This window comes from Carassius auratus, unplaced genomic scaffold, assembly GCF_003368295.1.
Source record: "Carassius auratus strain Wakin unplaced genomic scaffold, ASM336829v1 scaf_tig00027603, whole genome shotgun sequence".
Taxonomy (NCBI): domain Eukaryota; kingdom Metazoa; phylum Chordata; class Actinopteri; order Cypriniformes; family Cyprinidae; genus Carassius; species Carassius auratus.
This window is the reverse complement of record NW_020525608.1, coordinates 403,756-423,439: the sequence shown is the minus strand read 5'-3', so window position 1 is coordinate 423,439 and position 19,684 is coordinate 403,756. Positions and strand designations below refer to the sequence as shown.

The 19,684-nt window shown below is 35.3% G+C and overlaps 1 protein-coding gene and 1 long non-coding RNA gene across 3 annotated transcripts in view; one reads left to right on the top strand and one right to left on the bottom strand.

The window, feature by feature from the left end:
- Positions 1–19,684, bottom strand: part of scn12aa (sodium channel, voltage gated, type XII, alpha a) — a 48,391-nt gene that overhangs the window by 6,106 nt on the left and 22,601 nt on the right. Inside the window, exons 12-20 of the mRNA XM_026251543.1 lie at positions 18,972–19,316; positions 17,827–17,956; positions 17,270–17,508; positions 17,013–17,186; positions 15,072–15,428; positions 8,603–9,022; positions 3,541–3,658; positions 3,298–3,452; positions 2,987–3,160 (exon numbers count right to left, since the gene is read on the bottom strand). Of these exons, the coding sequence (XP_026107328.1) occupies positions 2,987–3,160; positions 3,298–3,452; positions 3,541–3,658; positions 8,603–9,022; positions 15,072–15,428; positions 17,013–17,186; positions 17,270–17,508; positions 17,827–17,956; positions 18,972–19,316 (2,112 nt within the window). The remainder of the gene's footprint in view (positions 1–2,986; positions 3,161–3,297; positions 3,453–3,540; positions 3,659–8,602; positions 9,023–15,071; positions 15,429–17,012; positions 17,187–17,269; positions 17,509–17,826; positions 17,957–18,971; positions 19,317–19,684) is intronic.
- LOC113079296 (uncharacterized) lies at positions 796–15,160 on the top strand. Of its 2 annotated transcripts, XR_003281681.1 has the most exons (4): positions 796–975; positions 1,062–1,209; positions 2,968–3,188; positions 3,301–3,430. It is a non-coding gene; the product is annotated as an uncharacterized LOC113079296 (long non-coding RNA). The 2 variants fall into 2 exon arrangements; XR_003281680.1 differs by lacking the exons at positions 2,968–3,188; positions 3,301–3,430 and adding an exon at positions 15,078–15,160.

The following is a 19,684-nucleotide window of genomic DNA, read 5'->3' as shown; positions in this document are numbered from 1 at the left end:
GGAACACATTTCTATAGGATCAGTTTTACAAATCAGTTTAAAACCACAATAGGTTTCCACTCTATTCTACAGTCAGAGAAGGCAGACAGTGTAGAACAGAATGGTTTTCTGTTGTCATGGCGGGTTGTGGTCACAGGGACGGCAGGAATGTGTTCGATGAGGTGAAATGAAGACAAAACATGGACAAGTATGCATATTTACATCAATGTATATACCTACATACTCAACTATATATGCATAAGCAATATGCATATATATAAAATAGAGTGAGGTTTTATAAAGAATTTGGGTTTTTCTTAAAAATCATTTATTTTGATCAGATTGTCTTTTGCTTTTTTAATAATGTGATTTTCATCAGTCCAAACAGCGTTTAAGATTCATTTTATAGATTCCATCTATGGATTATCAAATGTAGTCCCAAGAATGGTCAGTTCTTTATAAAAAACAATTTCTATAGTTTTCCTGCAATATATCTAAAGAAGATACTTCTGTGCAATTTGCTCTCAAACACAACTTTAAATAAAATACATATAAAAGTACAAAATTGAATAATAAAATAATATAAAAAAATGTAAATACAGATTTCAGCTTAAATGCTCTTTAAATGTATCATAATAAGACGTCTCACTGTAATGTACCTTTAAAATATCAATTCTTGATTTTATTAAAACAACACTATGTAATTTTTTCTTTGTTCAAAATTTGCTAAGTGTATAAATTAATCTACCAAACCGCCTTTTTCTCTCCAAATCTCTACGGTACATTTAGAATAAGTAATTATTTTTCCGCTGTGGAGTAACACATAGCTGCGTGAATCGCCATAGATATACATTTGTAGAAGTAGCTCCGGTTAGAATGTTCTTCCGCGGGACGCGTGCGTTTGTGTTTATTAGCCGCTAGCGCGCCAAAATGTACATAGTGTTGCTTTAACAGTCCTAAATGTAACGAATCTTCTCCAGATAATTATTTGATACAGTGAGTATATTCTGATATAAAAGCCAAGGTCCTGTGGGAATAATTAACATTAAACATATCAAGCTTGACACCATGTTAAATTACAGGTCGAAATGAATTGCTGACAGAGAGACGGTGGCATTTATATCTCGGCGTGGATGAGAAGAGAACCTCAGCTGAGACACATGTGAACTGTGAACTTACCCTATGGTTAAAGGTGTGTGTGGAGATCTGTGTGGGTCAGATGAGCATCAGGTGAGACACACTTGTGTTTATTTGAGCTACTCCAGATGCTGTGCCAGCTGTTTTATCCAGTGTGTTCATTTGTAGTCGTTTTATGTGTATTTTGTGCAGTTATCTCTGTGTCTGGATGTTTGCCATAAAATCTTAATTCTGATTTCACTCTGAATACACCATACATTGTGCCAGTAACACAAAACCAGAATGATACAAAACTAAAACTTGCAAACAAAAGTCAACAAATTCAAAACTTCATACTGAAACTGTATTATCATGTCTTTAATCTCAATTATGGATGGCTTAGATAGATACTAAATTCTGGCTAGATTAAGTTACATGCTTGTTATACATAAACAGTCTACAGTTTGACAAATGAAATTTATTATTTGTGGATGAACTGTTCTAGAATCCAACATTTGTGTTCAATCAATAGGCCACGTCTGTTTCCATTTCACCAGTTTAGCATGATAAAATTAGTTTTAGACACTCATTCATTCATTCATTCAGGATTTGTGCTAAAATTGCTGTAATGAACAGCCTTCGCTACAGCAAATGGTTTTTACAGTTTTCTAGCCAGAAATGTCCTCATTTTAAACCAGTCGAATTCGTTTTACTTTTATTTCTTGTGCAATAGCTAAATATAGTACACTGTCAAAAACATTTTTTTGAGTCACCTTAAAAAGCTTTGTCACCCCACTGGCTTAAAATGTTTTGTTATTTTATTTTTTTCTGTGTTAAGCAGTTGTTTCAATGTGTTTTTTTTTTTTTTTTTTTTTTTGAAACAACAGTGAAGTACTTTCAGCTTAGTTAAGGGGGGAAAAACTTTCTTTTTCTTTTCTTGTTTTCTGGACAATTTATATATATATATATATATATATAATTAAATTGTCTACCAAAAAAATATGCAGTAAAATCTCAGTGTATTATACTAAATAATACACTTAAATGAATACAATAAAACATTATTATTGTGAAATGTTATTGAATTTAAAATAACAGTTTTCTATATATACATATATATATATATATATATATATATATATATATATATATATATATATATATATATATATGTGTGTGTGTGTGTAAAAGAATAATTATTTATTTTCATTCTCAATGTTGAAAACAGTTGTGCTACTTCATATGTTTGTGGAAATTGATACATTTTCTTTTTCAGGATTCTCTGATGTAAGTTCAAAACAAACGCATTTATTTGAAATAGAAGTCTTTTGTTGCATTATATACAGGTGCATCTCAATAAATTAGGCCAAAAGACTTCAACCAAAGACTTAAACTACTTCAGTCTGTGTGCATTGAATTTATTTAATACACAAGTTTCACAATTTGAGTTGAATTACTGAAATAAACCTTTCCAGGACATTCTAATTTATTGAGATGGAGCTGTCCGTCTTTACTGTCACTTTTGATCAATTTAATGCATCACTACTGATTTATTGTTACTGTAAAATATCTATTTCTTTTTTTTTTGTACTGATCCTAAACTTTTGAATAGAAGTTTATTACAATTTTGACAAAAATATTAAGCAGAACATCTGTTTATGGACGTTGATTATAATAAGAAATGTTTCTTGAGCAGCAAATCAGCATATTAGGAAGATTTCTGAATGATCATGTGACACTGAAGACACTGAAGAAAATTCAGTTTTGCGCCACAGGGATAAATTACATTTTAAAAATGTAATGTAAAAATGTAAAATGTTATTCCAAACTCTGCCTAACATATCAAAGTGCAACCGTTCTACATCGCTCCAGAGAAGATTCTTCTACTCACATCCACAATCAGGAAGTCCAGCCAGCACCAGTAGTTAGTGAAGTATTTCTTAAAGCCATACGCGATCCACTTCAGAAACATCTCCAGCACGAAGATGTAGCTGAACACCTTATCAGCATATTCCAACACCACCTTCACCACCTTCCTCTGTTCAATGTAAATGTCTTCAAATGCCTGACCACAAGAAGAATATCATACTACAGTGAGACCAGGACTAGCTACACATTCAATTACAATATGCATGAATTACATTAGTATTTGACTTCACAGAATGGAATAGTTAAAGTTCACTGTTCAGCATGTTTCCTCACCAGAGCTCCACTGCTGAGGAGGATCATGAAGATGATGAAGGTCTCAAACCAGCTGTGTTCAACTATCTGATAGCACGTCTTCCTCAACCTCCACCATGCTTGACCAAGACCTCTCGTCGTGTTGATATTGCAACACTTACAGCGCTGTATACAGACTGGAGAGATACAGAGAGATCAGCTCCTGACAAGATACAGTATGTCAAAGTGGAAGCAATGGCCACATGTGTTTCATTATATCCTTACACTCAGGGAAACACTCTTCTGGATCCATGCCATCATCTGCCATCTCCGAATATTCCTCCTCATCTTCCCCAGGCTTCCTCAAGTCCACAGTACTTCCTTCAGAGAGGCTGACGACTTCCTGTTGAACAAGACCGCAAAGCTTGCATTGAGTTTCAAATAAAAATGTACTTCAAAACCAATCATTTTAAATGGAAGAGGTCTCATGCTCACCAAGGCTTCATTTATTTGATGAAAAATACAGCACAAATATGAATATTGTGAAATATTATTACAATTTAAAATAACAGTTTTCTATTTGAATATATTTTAAAATGTAATTTATTCTTGTGGTGCAAAGCAGAATTTTCAGCAGCCATTACTGAAAGGATGTTCTGTGTTTATGTGCTCAAATCCCATGCAAAGTATATTCATAGTCCCATATTCCATCATATCCCCACTACAACTAACAATTAATGTGAGGCATATGCTATCATTTATGTTCTTGGCTTCATATAAACTAGTACTGAATATGTTAGTTAAATATTTTAGTTGTTAAATGCACAATTTTGGTATATATTTGTACATATGCTGTAAAGCCAGGAAATCAGCATTGATTGAAAAATCCTCAGGGTTTGGCATGGAAAATGCAGTTAATAGAATGCATGCATCCCAAGTTACATATGGTGCAATGCTAGCATATGCATCTAATCCACTAGCGCACAAGTCAAGGTCTGTGACCTCCAGTATAATCTGAGATGGTGATAGTGAGAGAGCTGTTCTAAATCTGCCTGAATGCACACTCATTCTTCTTTCTTTTTCTACGTAGACAGTGGGCCTTCTTAATACAATTTTGATGGGATTTTCTCTGCATGTAATGGCAACATATTTAAAATGATTTACAGAGATTACTGGCCCAAAGGTGCCAGCACAATCCAATAGCGCTGTTTATGTAATCCCACATTACGAGACGGGCAGTGTGTGTGTGTGTGTGTGAAGCTGGATTACTCTTAATTTTCTGTCCCTAAAATGTCAAAATGGTTTTGGTAGAAGTTTGCAACCAGACAAATTAATCAAGTTCATTCTGGGATGGATTTTATTCTGTATTGAAAAAGTTTGCATGTCTGATGCACACTTGTTGGCTGCTTTTACTTCAACCCACCCTACTCTGACCTATTTAAAAATAATAATAATAATAATAATAAAAAATTAAGGGAAAAATTTAAATTGTGGAAAAACTCCTACATAGGCAAAAATGAAACTAAAAGCTATACAGTGCAAACTACAAAATGTTTAAGCCTTTCAAACTTATTCAGTCGAAACTAAACTTATCTGATGGAATGTATGTAAAAATGACCTCCTAAATCTATGCTTTATGATTAAAAAGGACTTACTCTGTATCTGTTCATTCTTCATCTAATAATTAATGCAATGCATATAGCATATGCTACCATTTAGGTGCTTAGCTTTGTATGGTGCAGTTGTTTTTGCACACAAATGTTGAGGCATTTTTGCACTGATCAGCCAGATTCAATCTCCCAAGTAAATGCGTAGTAACATGTTAATATTGTAAAAAGAAAAAAAAAATCATAATAATAATAATAATTACTGCTGTATTTTATGTTATAATGTTGTTTTCATTTCGAATTGTGCATATATTTAAAGGTTTAGTCAAAAGTGGTATCTTGAGGACTCATTAAGACTTTGCTTGCATGCCTTTATAAAGTCCACAAGGACTTTTTGCAGCAATATTTGTACATTTCGAATGAGTCACAACAAAATCTGTCACCAGGTCAATGATTCAACATCATTTTGACAGGCCATAAAAAAAAAGTGCATTTTTAGTGAATTGTTGGTCTTCTGGAAAGAATGTTAATTTACTGTACATGTACTCAGTACTTGGTAGGGGCTCGTTTTGCTTTAATTACTGCCTCAATTCAGCGTGGCATGGAGGTGATCAGCTTGTGGCACTGCTGAGGTGGTGTGGAAGCCCAGGTTTCTTTGACAGTGGCCTTCAGCTCATCTGCATTGTTTGGTCTCTTGTTTCTCATTTTCCATTTGACAATAGCCCATATATTTTGTATAGGGTTCAGGTGTGGCGAGTCTGCTGGCCAGTCAAGCACACCAACACCATGGTCATTTAACCAACTTTTGGTGATTTTGTCAGTGTGGGCAGGTGCCAAATCCTGCTGGAAAATGACATCAGCATCTTCAAAAAGCTGGTCAGCAGAAGGAAGTATGAAGTGCTCCAAGATTTCTTGGTAAACAGGTGCAGTGACTTTGGTTTTCAAAAAACACAATGGACCAACACCAGCAGATGACATTGCACCCCAAATCATCACAGACTGTGGAAACTTAACTCTGGACTTCAAGCAACTTGGGCTATGAGCTTCTCCACTCTTCCTCCAGGCTACTTCCTCCAGACCACTGGGCAACAGTCCAGTTCTTCTTCTCCTGAGCCGAGGTAAGACGCCTCTGACGTTGTCTGTGGTTCAGTAAATCTCGTGACACGTCTGTGTGTGGTGGCTCTTGATGCCTTGACCCTTGAAGTTCATTCAAATTCTTGAATACATTTTTCTTGACAATCCTCATAAGTCTGTGGTTCTCTCAGTTGGTTGTGCATCTTTTTCTTCCACCCTTTTTCCTTGCACTCAACTTTCTGTTAACATGCTTGGATAAAGCACTCTGTGAACAGCCAGCTTCTTTGGCAATGAATGTTTGTGTCTTACTCTCCTTGTGAAGGATGTCAATGATTGTCTTCTGGTCAACTGTCAGATCAGCAGTCTTCCCCATGATCGTGTATCCCAGTTAACCAAACTGAATTTTGAAGGCTCAGAAAACCTTTGCAGGTGTTTTAAGTTGATTAGCTGATTGGCATGTCATCATATTCTAATTTGTTGAAATTGGTAGGTTTTTGTTAAATGTGAGCCAAAATCATCACATTTAAAAGAACCAAAAACTTAAACTACTTCAGTCTGTGTGCATTACATTTATTTTAATTTGAATTACTGAAATGAATGAACTTTTCCACAACATTCAAATTTATTGAGATGCACCTGTATTTCCTTATACTGAGATGTAATTTGGAATTTAACTGTTTCACATGGACCTATATTGTTGTAGTTTTATAATTCACTGTCCCACCATTTTATACCGATATTCCCTGCACTCCTCTCCACTGGCCGTTTCTCTTATATAACAAATATGGCGTCTGGTGGGTTCACCTTGTCTGCTTTTGCAGCTTATCAGCTTATGAATCTGTATGCCCCCCCGCCCTCCACGTCTACGGCCGCTGGCTCGCTCACTCACATGTGACATCATATCATCTCTCTGACCTCTGACCCCACTTGCTCGTTTGAGCTCCCGGTCACTCACAATAGGGATAAACCAATGAACCATTATATGCTGTAAATGAAGGATTTAGGGTTATATAACTAATTGGTCCTGATGTTAAATTGAACAGTAGAAAAGCAAGTCAGATGGCATTATATCAATCTAAAATATTATATGATGTCAAACCACTGTTAATTTCAAATTGTAGTGCTTTTATTATTTTTTTTTTTCTTTATCAGCTGCACCACACTAATTGGGGATTGTTGTCAAATTATGAATTTTAGATCCACTTCACAGAAGCAAAATAAAAATTATGGTAACACTTAATTATAGGGTCCAATTCTCACTAATAACTAGTCACTTATTAGCTTGTCTATTATTAACATATTGGCTGTTTATTAGTGCTTATAAAGTACATACAGTATAATGCATGACATCCATAATCCTACCCAGTACCGTAAACTTAACAACTACCTTATAAACTACTAATAAGCAGCAAATTAGGAGTTAATTGAGGTGAAAGTCATAGTTAATGGTTAATGGTGCAGCTTAATAGTGAAAATTTGACCTTAAAATAAAGTGTGACCAAAATGATTCTGGTTTCCATTAACAGTTCTTTTTATACTTCTATGTTGTCTGTAATTTGACATGACAAAAGTAGCAGCCAATCAGAGTGAATTACCCAACCGATTCAAAACAATAACTCATGAATTTCAGACTAATTTGTTTTGAACAATGCAGAAATGGTTCATATAGTCATTTTCTCATGAACCAGACTACACAACAATATTTATTTTATTTTTTTTAGTATTAAATTTAAAGTACTCATTTATTATAAACAAGAGTTGCAGCGGTTCAGAGAGTGAATTGACCAACCTATTCAAATCAATATCTAAGGAGTTTGAGATTCATTTGTGAATTAATGCTAATCCATTAAAAAGAATAATCTCATATGAGTCATACAGCCTTACAAACTAAATAAATGACCTCATAAACAAAAAAAATGACTGTTCTATTTGTGAATTTCAATTAAATTTATTACATTAACAATTCTTTAACAGTTTTAAGAAAGCAGAAATAGTTGGTCCTGACTATCCTAAACAACAATGACTTTGTTCAAATAATAAAAAAGAAAAAGAAAACTTTTTATTTACTTTACATGATAAAGTTTAAGTGAATCAGAGAGTGAATTAACCAACCGATGTGAATCACTATGTAACTTGTGTTTTGACCAGTGCATTGAAGGGATAGTTCACCCAAGAATTAAAATTATGTTTTACTCACCCTCAAAGCATTAATGCATATATGATTTTCTTATTTCAGACGATTTCAATTGAAGTTACATTTTTTTTAAAAAATGTCCTGGATCTTCCAAGGATATTTTTTTTTACAAAAATGCATCAATTCATTTCAGGAGCTCTTTATTCTCTCCCCGGAGCCATGTGAGGCACTGTTCATTATGGATGGATGCGCTTTTATTGGGCATCTTTTTGAGTGTTGAGAAAAGCACCCACCAACTCCCATTATAAAGCCTGGAAATATAACTCAGATTGTATTCGTCTAAAAGTCACATAGACCTACATGCACATAGGATTCCTTAAGGGTGAGTAAATCATGGGGTAATTTTCATTTTTGGGTGAACTATACCTTTAAAAGGAGTCGGCTCATATGAGTCATTTGCTCATTGATCGGAATAAACAACCTCAAGGACCTTATGAACCAAACTAATAAATCACCTCTAATAACCTCTCACCGGTTTTTGATCTTCATCCTCTGATGACTCTGTCTCCTCATCCTCGTCCTCCTCAGTGAATTCCACATCTGACTCTCCTGGCGCAATGGGGACACAGATGGTGAGGTTGGGATTGGTCATGTAACTGTCCTCTCCTTCTGGAGTAATGTACTTCCCTCCATGCCGCTCTAAACTTCCCACGCCGCCGTTGCACTCAGTGTGGTTCTCTTTCATTGACACCTGCACCTCTTTGGCCTTCTGTCTGTGCCGTGCCAAGTTCCCATTGAAGAGATCTTTGATGGCATCCAGCAGCCAAGAGAAACCAAAGTGGATTCGACTGATGGCTATCTGAAGGTTGTTCATTTCTCCGTCATCATCGGGTGCTGACAGGTTATCAGAGCTGAAAGAGCTCAGCAACAGGGCCAGAAACAGATTCAACACCTAAAGAGAAACCAAGAATACAGATCTGTAAGCAAATGATATGGTTTGGATACAACACATTTGGAAAATGTTTTGATGAACAGTGGTACATTTACTGAAATGGCATTTACTAAATCTTTATATCCGACTAGGATATTGTAAGCGAAGCAACATATTTTTGGTTGATCTAAAAACCTTCAGTGCAGTCTGTGTTTCTGGGAACAACAGTCTTTATAAGATAAGCCTTTGTTCAATTGCAGGAACGTCAACAATTTATCAAACAAAAAAAAAACCCCTGTTCATCATAACAGGCTTTTTTTCTTGCAGTCTGGTCTATTGTAAGAGCCACTTTGTGGGTTGCATGGAAACCTGATTTGTTGCACTCTGACCTGTAATCACACTACACAGCGAATATAATCCCAAACTGACTTGTGCCAAGAAAGAAGGAGAAGTGATAACAGATTCCTGTAAAGCTTGATAGAAGTGGTCACCATGAGCTATTGCTTTCAGAATATGTAAAAACAACCTAATGTAATAAAATATATATTTTTAATACTAATCAATATCTGTTTGACATTACGTCAGATTCAAAAATGTATTTTACCATTGTTGAGGTCATCCAACTTGCATCATTGTAAGATTCACTGCTTCTAAGATTTAAACCGTGTATTAAAATAGTGTAGACAGAACACTAATCACATCCTTTCAACTACACTGTTAGAAATGTCTGTAAATTTAACAGTATTTAACTGTAAAATGAACTGTATTTTACTGTAGGACAGTTATACAGCATATTACTGTATTTTAAAGTAACATTTTGGGGAATACCCTCTTGGCGACACTAAATTACAGTATTTTTAATTTACTGTAAATGTAAATACAGTAAAGAAAAAATGAGCGCGAAACCTGACCAATCACAGATCAAGTTTTATATCCCACTTGGAGAAAGAAGAAAACAAGACACACAGATGCGAAAAGAACCAGTCAGATGCAAAGGTGGGTACAAATATTACTTCTTTTACTTTAAATATATTATATCTTTGGTTTAACTAAAACAAAAATATAAATAAAAAAAAACGCTGCCACTGTATGGCGCGCAGTCACCTCACATTTATGCTGTGAAGAGAGCTAGAGAGAGTTGTGGTGACACTGTGCAAACATTCATATTTCTTTCCTTTCTTTCCCCTTTCTGAACGTTTCACCGTCAAAATATGGACATTAACGGGTCTCTGCCTTGGGTTTGACCACTCCAGGAGCTGGTGAGTGTTCATGTGAACTGTTAGCCGAACAACAAAGCTTTCGTGGATTTAGCTTAAAGTCAGTCGGATTTTTTCCCGCTATTATCGCTTGCTGTTAACTGATTACCCCATATACGTTAAATGCACGTCATGCTTGTAGTGCTAGAGTAAAACCCGCAATGTTCGTGTCGTGTGCAAACACTGGCGTCTCTGTGGAGACATTATACGCCTTTATTAATCATGCCAAAGGGCATAAAAACACGGCGAACTTAAGGTTTTCGTGTGCAGTTCCTGAATGCTCATACACTTTCCAAAGCCTCTCCGCCCCTCAGTCTCACATTTAACGTTACTGCAAACACATAAAGTTAAGGAAACTAAACAACCAAGAGAAAAATATGTCTACTTCAAATGTAACATTTGTTCCGTACATCAGCATCGGGAGAATAACATAATCTCGTTCGCGAAAATGCGCCGCAAATGGCACAGAACACAATGGAAATGTTTTCAGGGGACCCCAATAAGTGACGAACCCGACTGTGTACATCCAATGCGCGATCAACGGCTGTCCGAATTCATTCACAACTTCAAGTGAACCGTATTAGTGGACTAATGTAGAAATGAGTGAATGAGTGTTAAGGGGGCGATTTCGGATTTAGCCAACGTAATTTCCTCATTATTTTAACCTGGGATGTTCTCGTGACAAAGCAGCATGGTGTCTATCAGCTTAATAGCTGTACTTAGGACATAAATGTCTTATTATTGCTGTTAACATAACTGTTGCAAATAAATACATTTTATACAAAAAAAGTTTTCGTAATATGCTTTATTTATCTGTGTGTGTCTCAACTTTAAAATTAGCTGTTTCATCTTTGGACCCTACATTACCTTACATTTCTTACCTATGAAACTTATTTAAACATAACATAAATTTTTTTTTTTACAATGTTACTAATGTATAGATTAATATCTCACCCTCATGTTCTTTTTACATTTTTTATATTGTATATAAAGTTGTATGTCATAAATATGTAATCTCTGTATTTTTTGCAAGAAAACAAAAGTAGACATTGAGTACTAAACATGCTCCATCCGGGTTCGTCACATATTGGGTCCCCTGGAAATATTTCCGTTGTGTTCTGTGCCATTTGCAGTGCATTTCTGTATTTGGTTGTGTTGTGAGTATTTGGTTGTTTTGTTAGACATTTTTCACATCAAATGATCTAACTTTTTTCTCTGTTATGTAAAGGTTAAATGATAACCCTGACAACAGCAAGTGCTCCTCAAAGTTCCACGTCATCAAAAGAAGTGGGAAGATGGTGCAAAGGAAGAACTCTGGTCTGAACCCTCATGTATCCTCCTTCATTAAAGGGATAGTTCACCCAAAAAATTAATTCACCCATTAATAACTCACCCTCATGTCGTTCCAAACCCGTGAGACCTCCATTTATCTCCTCTGTCCCTCCATTGAAGCTGTGTGTTCGGTCTGCTGTCCATGTCCAGAAAGGTAAGAAAAACATCATCAAAGTAGTCCATGTGACATCAGAGGGTCAGTTAGAATTTTTTGAAGCATCGAAAATACGTTTTGGTCCAAAAATAACAAAAACTACGACTTTATTCAGCATTGTCTTCTCTTCCGTGTCTGTTGTGAGAGAGAGTTCAAAACAAAGCAGTTTGTGATATCCGGTTCGCGAACTAATCACTCCATGTAATTGGATCCTTTTGAACCAGTTCACCAAATCGAACTGAATCATTTTAAACGGTTCGCATCTCCAATACGCATTAATCCACAAATTACTTAAACTGTTAACTTTTTTTAATGTGGCTGACACTTCTGAGTTCAAACAAACCAATATCCCGGTGAACTGCTGTGAGGAGAGAACTGAAGATGAACACCGAGCTGAGCCAGATAACGAACAAAATACTGACTAGTTCACGAGTCAGCCACATTAAAAAAGTTAACAGCTTAAGTAATTTGTGAATTAATGCGTATTGGAGACGCGAACAGTATAAAACGATTCAGTTTGATTTGGTGAACTGGTTCAAAAAGATCCGGTTACATCGAATGATTCATGAACCGGATATCACAAACTGCTTTGTTTTGAACTGTCTCACAACAGACCCGGAAAAGAAGACAATGCTGAATAAAGTCGTAGTTTTTGCTATTTTTGGACCAAAATGTATTTTCGGCGCTTCAAAAAATTCTAACCGACCCTGTGATGTCACATGGACTACTTTGATGATGTTTTTCTTACCTTTCTGGACATGGGCAGTATACCACACACACAGCTTCAATGGAGGGACTGAGAGCTCTCGGACTAAATCTAAAATATCTTAAACTGTGTTCTGAAGATAAACGGAAGTCTCACGGGTTTGGAACGACATGAGGGTAAGTTATTAATGACCTAATTCAGATTTTTGGGTGAACTATCCCTTTAAGGAGTTTCTGGATTTCAGCTGGCAAAACTATTAAGCTACTAAGAGCAAATACATTCTACACAGGAGTTTTCTGAATTAGTAAATTTTTAAGATTGTTCTTATGACTGAATCTGTTCATGTCTGTTGTTTTAAAATGCTCTTAATATGAAACTTTTATGTATAAATGAAATGTATTCAAGTTTTTGGAAAACTGAAAGTACAATCTGCAAGAATATTAAAATGTTATTTCAAGTATTACAATTTAACTATTAAACCAATAAAAGAAGTTAAACAGTCTTTTGTTTCTTTTTATAGTTTTTACTACTGAGACATGAGACCTGTTGAAATACAATAATTTGTAAAGTTTTACAATACATAATAAAAGTGAACCAAATACAGTAAATTTCACAGTGTAAAGTAATATTTTATTGTATTAAAATATATAAAAGGAGAAAAAAAACATAATTGTGTTTTACAGTAAAAAAATATATTACTGCAAATACATTTACAGCAAGTTAAATGGTACTGTAAATATGAATACAGTATTTTTACTGTAAATTTAATTTACAGTAAGTTACTGGCAAACTGCTGCCAGTAAGTTACTGTAATTTCTACAGGAATTTTTTTACAGTGTAACTAAAACTAAACAAATTATTAGTGAAAATATTTATAACCTTTTTACTATACAAAACCATTTAAGTGCTCGGAATCTGTGTTGTACTCGATGCGCATTTCTCACACAGAATGAACCAACTATGTGATTCCCACTAAAAATGTAATGTTTGTTACTAGAAAAATATCCTCACAAGTAATTATCTAAAATACATTGTTGAATGCTGAGAATTTCACGAACTAGAAGCGCACAAGTGCACTTCATTTTGAGACTGCCAGTAAATATAATATGCAGTTGAGAAAAAATTGACAGATGTTGATACAGTAACAGCCATGACCGATTTAGTGAGCCATAAGTGAATTTGATTCAAAACATTGTGTTTGACTGAGTTTTTGCAAGAACCGATTCACACAAGTCATTTATTCGTAAATCGGACTGCACTGGTTACGTGTAGCCCACCCTACTTCAAACTCATATCCACAACTATTCGACCTCGTTAATCAGTTGTTGGTGAACTAGTCGACCATACTGATCCATCTTTGGAATGACATGATTGTGAGTAAATAAATATGTTCTGGGTGAACTATTTGTATAAGGCTCAGTTTAGATTTAGGGTAATACCTTGAATACTGATGTTTGATGAATTATAGCACCAAAGCACCAAAAACAGACAGTACATATAGTATACTACAAAAACATACAGGACATATGTATGTTTATTTCACAGATCAGACTCTTTTTTTTTTTTTTGTCTATTTCAGAAAGAACCAAATCTAGTGACAAACAGCTATTTCTGATGTGTATTACAACATTTCTAGAGTACATAAGTTGCTAGTTATGATTTGGAAAAGCCAGAAGAGGATAATAATGTATACTTAGTGTACTTAAGCACAAGCCTGTGCACCTATTCCACAAATGTGTCTCTAAGCAACACACAACAGGGGACTTCTGGGTAAAATATGGAGGTAAAGCTAAAATTTGCTGATTTATTTTCTTGGAAATGACCTTAGTCAGGGAAAAACAACTGTATAGCCAATGAACCCAAACATTTCTATCCCTCACTCATCAGCCTAAATATGGTTAATTTATTTTATGTTTACAGTTATCTGCCAAATACATTTGAGAATCTATAAATACAGTGTGATGATAAATGTCAACTATGATTCACACACCTTTTGAGAAGAATTTTCTGGTTTGTGCATGATGTCTTACTATTTTAAAACTTGTCACTTTATAGAACAAAATTGCTAACATGACATCATGTGCGCTTTTAGAACAGTCGTCATGTGAAAACAGGAAAACTTAGGAAGGGAAGCTTAGTGGCATCTCATTTTCCGGGAAAAGACCCTCAGTTACTCTTCTTAGAAGTATTTTCTGGTCACGACTGGATCATAGAAGAACATCTGGGAGAATTAAGCAATATTTCTCTAATTCCATCTTGTGTATCCTCACAGTCTGAGATTTTTCTTTTTCTATGATGGTTTATCTTCAAAATATATTGAAATGTAAAGAATAAGAAACCAGGCATCCAAAAACTATTCGACAATTGAGAGATGCACAAACTGACATGCATATTTATGGCGATTGAATATTTCAAAGCTGCTTACATATTATTTTTATTTATAGTATTTAACAGAATATGTAAAGGGTTAATGAACAGTCAGCTGGCTACTGTTGCAAGTTCTAAATTATTTATGGTATGCCATATAAATAATGTATTTTTTAAATAACGAATCAATGAATGGACATGAAATGTTGATATGAGATAAGATTATTTTATTATGTGAGAATAAATCATTCTTACCACTAGGTTTCCTATGACCATGACCAGCATGAAGACCAGAATGCAAAGCGGCTGTCCGGCCACCTCCATACAGTCCCACATGGTCTCGATCCACTCTCCGCACAAGACCCTGAACACGATGAGGAACGAGTGGAAGAAATCCTTCATGTGCCAGCGAGGAAGCATGCAGTCGTAGCTGATCTTACACACACAGTCCTGATAGTTCTTTCCAAACAGCTGCATGCCCACCACAGCGAAGATGAAGACGATGATGGCCAAGACCAGAGTCAGGTTTCCCAAGGCACCCACAGAGTTACCGATGATCTTTATCAGTGTGTTGAGGGTGGGCCATGACTTTGCAAGTTTAAAAACTCTCAGCTGAGGACAAAATACAGAATACGTTTCATTTCAACGTGAAATCAAAATTTATCCTATTTACTTTCTTAAAGGAACAGTTCACCCAAAAATAAAATTTGCTGAAGTATTCACCCTCAGGCCATCCATTGTAAATGAGTTTGTTTCTTTATCAGAACAGATTTGGAGAAATTTAGCATTACGTTACTTGCTCACCAATGGATCCTCTGCAGTGAATGGGTGCCGTCAGAATGAGAGTCCAAACAGCTGATAAAAACCTCACAATAATCCACATCTTGATGTTAAAAGCTGCATGTTTGCAAGAAACGAATTCATCATTAAAGTGTTTGAACTTCAGTTTGTCATTTCTGGCCTAAAAACACAATAATCCATAATAACGCTTCATCCAGTGAAACAGTCCATCCCCCTGTTCTCTCTCACATCGAAATCCACTGAATTAATTGTTTAGAAATATTTGGGACTGTTTTAAAAGTATTTGGATGATAGATTTGTTTCACTTCACAAAATGTTGACTAATGGACATATGGATTATTTTTATGTTTTTATGAGCAGTTTGGACTCTTATTTTGACGCCACCCATTCACATAAGAGGATCAATTGGTGAGCAAGTGTTGTAAAGCTAAATTTCTCCAAATCTGTTCAGATGAAGAAACAAACATGCATGCATCTTAGATGGCCTGAGAGCGAGTACATTTTTGGTCAGTCATGTAATTTGACACCAAAAATAGTCTTTGTTTTCAGTTCACTGTTTTTCATTCTCATTTTAGTTTAGCTAAAGCATGGCCTATATTCAGTTTGCAGTGTGACCGATGTTGAACTAAAAGAAAGCGTAGCCCACTTTTTGAGATCTCAACTCCAACATATTTAATCTCACTAATGGATAAAGGATTAGCGCTCGGCCAAATATGCACATGTGGGTGCAGCCATGAAAAAAGTCATTTTTAATATACATACACAGTGCTACTTAACAACAGTATTTATCGCAATACAAAAGGATGTTAAAAGCTCTGTGCAGCTTTAATCTGATAATAAATAGCAAGACACTCAAGTTTAAAGGGGTCAGACAAATTCAGATAGACTGCATGCTGCGTTTTTGTCACACAAACTGCATTTTACATCACATAAACACTGATGTGTTGTTATTTAAAACTTTGTTTTGAGTATATATTCTAATGCCATCGAATTGCAGACTATACACTGATGTCAGTTTAATAGGTAAGTTTCAAGATCATTGCAATACTGAATTGTTTAAAGCTACCTTTTTTTTTTACTGTGCTGCAAAAATAAACTAAATTGAATATTGTGATTAATGCATTTTTTTTTGTTGGCCATAATGACATCTAGTTTTACAATCCTTGCCTTGGGATTTGTGTTTATTTGAGTGCATTTAAACAAAATAAATTGTGCTCATTTCTGTGAAACAGTTCAAAGACACTGCTTCAGTTACTTCACTGATTCCAAACTCTGATTCAATGATTCTTGTATCTATATGGCATTTTTTCATAAATTGCACATGTGGCAATCCTCTGTGTCCATTCTAGTGAATTTACTACAGTATGTCTATTTCCAAGCAGAGTTGACGCTTACCAGTCTGAACGAGCGGAGGACAGATAGACCCTCCACGTTGGAAAGCCCCAACTCCATCAGACTCAAACAAACAATAATTCCATCAAAGATGTTCCAGCCTTGCTGAAAGTAATAGTATGGATCCAGAGCAAAGATCTTCAACACCATCTCTGCCGTGAAGATTCCAGTGAACACCTGGTAAACAAGAACAAAACTTTACAATAATATTAAAGAAGCAAATAAACAGGGCTGTTTGAGATGCCATTGTTTGTCCTCACCAGGTTTCCAACACTCAGCATGCTGTTGAATTCATCAGTCATGGGGTAGTGCTCCAGCGCCATGAACAATGTGTTCAGAACAATACAAATGGTGATTGCAAGGTCTAGGAAAGGGTCCATCACCATGACTTTAAGCCCTTCCTTCACTCTCAGCCAGGCAGGAGAACATGTCCAAATCAGGTACTTCTTCGCAAATTCATACCAGCATGGAGGACATTTCTGATTGGCCTCTTCTAGTTCTAAGAGGAGAAATTCAAATCATTAAATGAGACGCTGAAAAGAAACATGGACATTAAGGTAAGCTGATGTTTGATACTTCGAGTGTTTTAGACTGATTTTAAATTTGAAACATCCTTTCGTAGCTAAATTATTTCTCCTCGTTAGCCATAAGATTAAATGGAGAACAATCAGAAAGGTACAAACATCAGCAATCAAAAGTGAGAATTCTCAAACATTTCTCATTAAAATCTTCTGAGATTTTATAGATTACAGCATATCAACAGTTGTCTCATTTGTGTCTTTTTTATTTTTTTCGAAACAATTTTAATCCGTCACACCCTCTATAGCGTCACTGAAGAAGCTGACAGAGCTCAGTCCTCTCTTCCTGCGAGGGGGCGGGACTTCCTCCTGTAAGTCGACGGTCAGCTTGGCAGCTGGAGAGCTCTGCTCATTCTGAAACACTGGCTCCTGTCAATCAAAGTGGACATCAATACGTCAAATCTTTTCCAAAACCTACAGTAGTAAAGCTTTATTCAAACTAAAGTGGGACTTCGTAAGTGACTGATTTGAAACGTTCCTCAAAAGCTGCTACTATTGGCACGATACTTTAACAAGCTTACACTCTGTTGGTTAACCCGGATATGTGAAATAATAGTTAGAAAATAGTTTTTTTTTTAAGATTACTGTATCTTTAGATTAAATATAAAAAACAGTTGCTGATATTTATATGATCTAAAAGTACAGTAAAATTCTCATAACTTCTAATGTAAATAAATGAAATTTAGATTGACACTTTTGAAATTATACTAAAGGGCCTTTTACAATCTAAAAAAGTATGAACTATCAATTAGAAGAAGTGTTAGATTGCATACAACAGGATTTTCAGCAAAGTTTTGATCACTGATAACTTAGAGTCCTTAGAAATGTGAATATAATACAATAAGCTTTTTACAATTAAAATAGTAATTTTTTCATTGAAATGCTTCCTTATCAAATTATCATTAATCAAAATGTTTTTCATTTTATCCATCTAGTAGCCATCCTCAACTCTTTTCCAGCATGCCTTTTTACATTCACATTATCATTTACATTTACATTTTATCATTAAACAGATTAATCATTTAGCACATGCTTTTATCCAAAGCGCCTTGAATAGAAGCAAGCAGAAACAATCAGACCTATGAGAGAACAACAATATAGAAGTGCTCTCAGTTAGTCTAGCACATTGCACATACAGTAGAATAGAATAGAATAGAATAGAATAGAATAGAATAGAATAGAATATGTTAGTGTTAGTATTAATTGGTCAGGGGGTGATGGTGAAAAAGATTTGTCCTTAGATGTTTTTTGAAAATGAAAAAAAAATTTTTGTGTTCTTTGGAGAACAAACATATAACATTCCAGTAACATGACTGTGAGTAAATGGCATGTAAAATTAAATTTTACATGCAAAAAAAAAAGTTGTAATGAGATAAGACCATACCGTGTCCTCCCTGACCTTCTCCATGCTGAACGCTGGAACAGAGGTCAGGGTGTGCGGGCCGATGCTGGTGATGCCGTTCTGGTCCAGGGAAAGTCTGCCGTTATGGGTGAGGCTGGGCATGAACACCTGCGACGAGTGACTCTTGATGCTGCCCATACGACGCTTGTTCCACGGTGTCGCCATGGAACCCGCTCGGCTCCGCCCATCACCGTGGATGCTGTGTTCGTCATCTGCAAAGTCAGCCTCTGAACTGTTGCGTGGCCGGAAGTTAAAGGTACTGAGCTGGCTTCCTCGACGGGTGCTCAGAGGATGGGAGGAGAGAGTGGCTAGGAGAGGGTGAGCTGGCTGGAGGACGGGAGTTAGAGAGATCAGGGAGTAGATGATAAAAAGACAAGAGGGTTATTATCGTTAACTAAAACTAAACTCATAAAAACTTTATAACAAAATGTAGACAAACTTAACATTTATTTCAGCCAGTTTGAAAATATTTTTTTTTTTAAATATTAATAATTATTAATAATAATTAATTAATATTAAATATTATTTTTTATACATTTTTATTAAGTTTTATTTTATTTGTATTTTATTTTTTGACTATAAGCCTTTAAAATCATTTTAGATATTTTTATTTTTGTTGTGATTTAAAATTGGTCCTTTTTCCAAATAAAAGTTTTTGAGACTGAACTGTTTTTTTGTTTGTTTGTGTTTTGGAA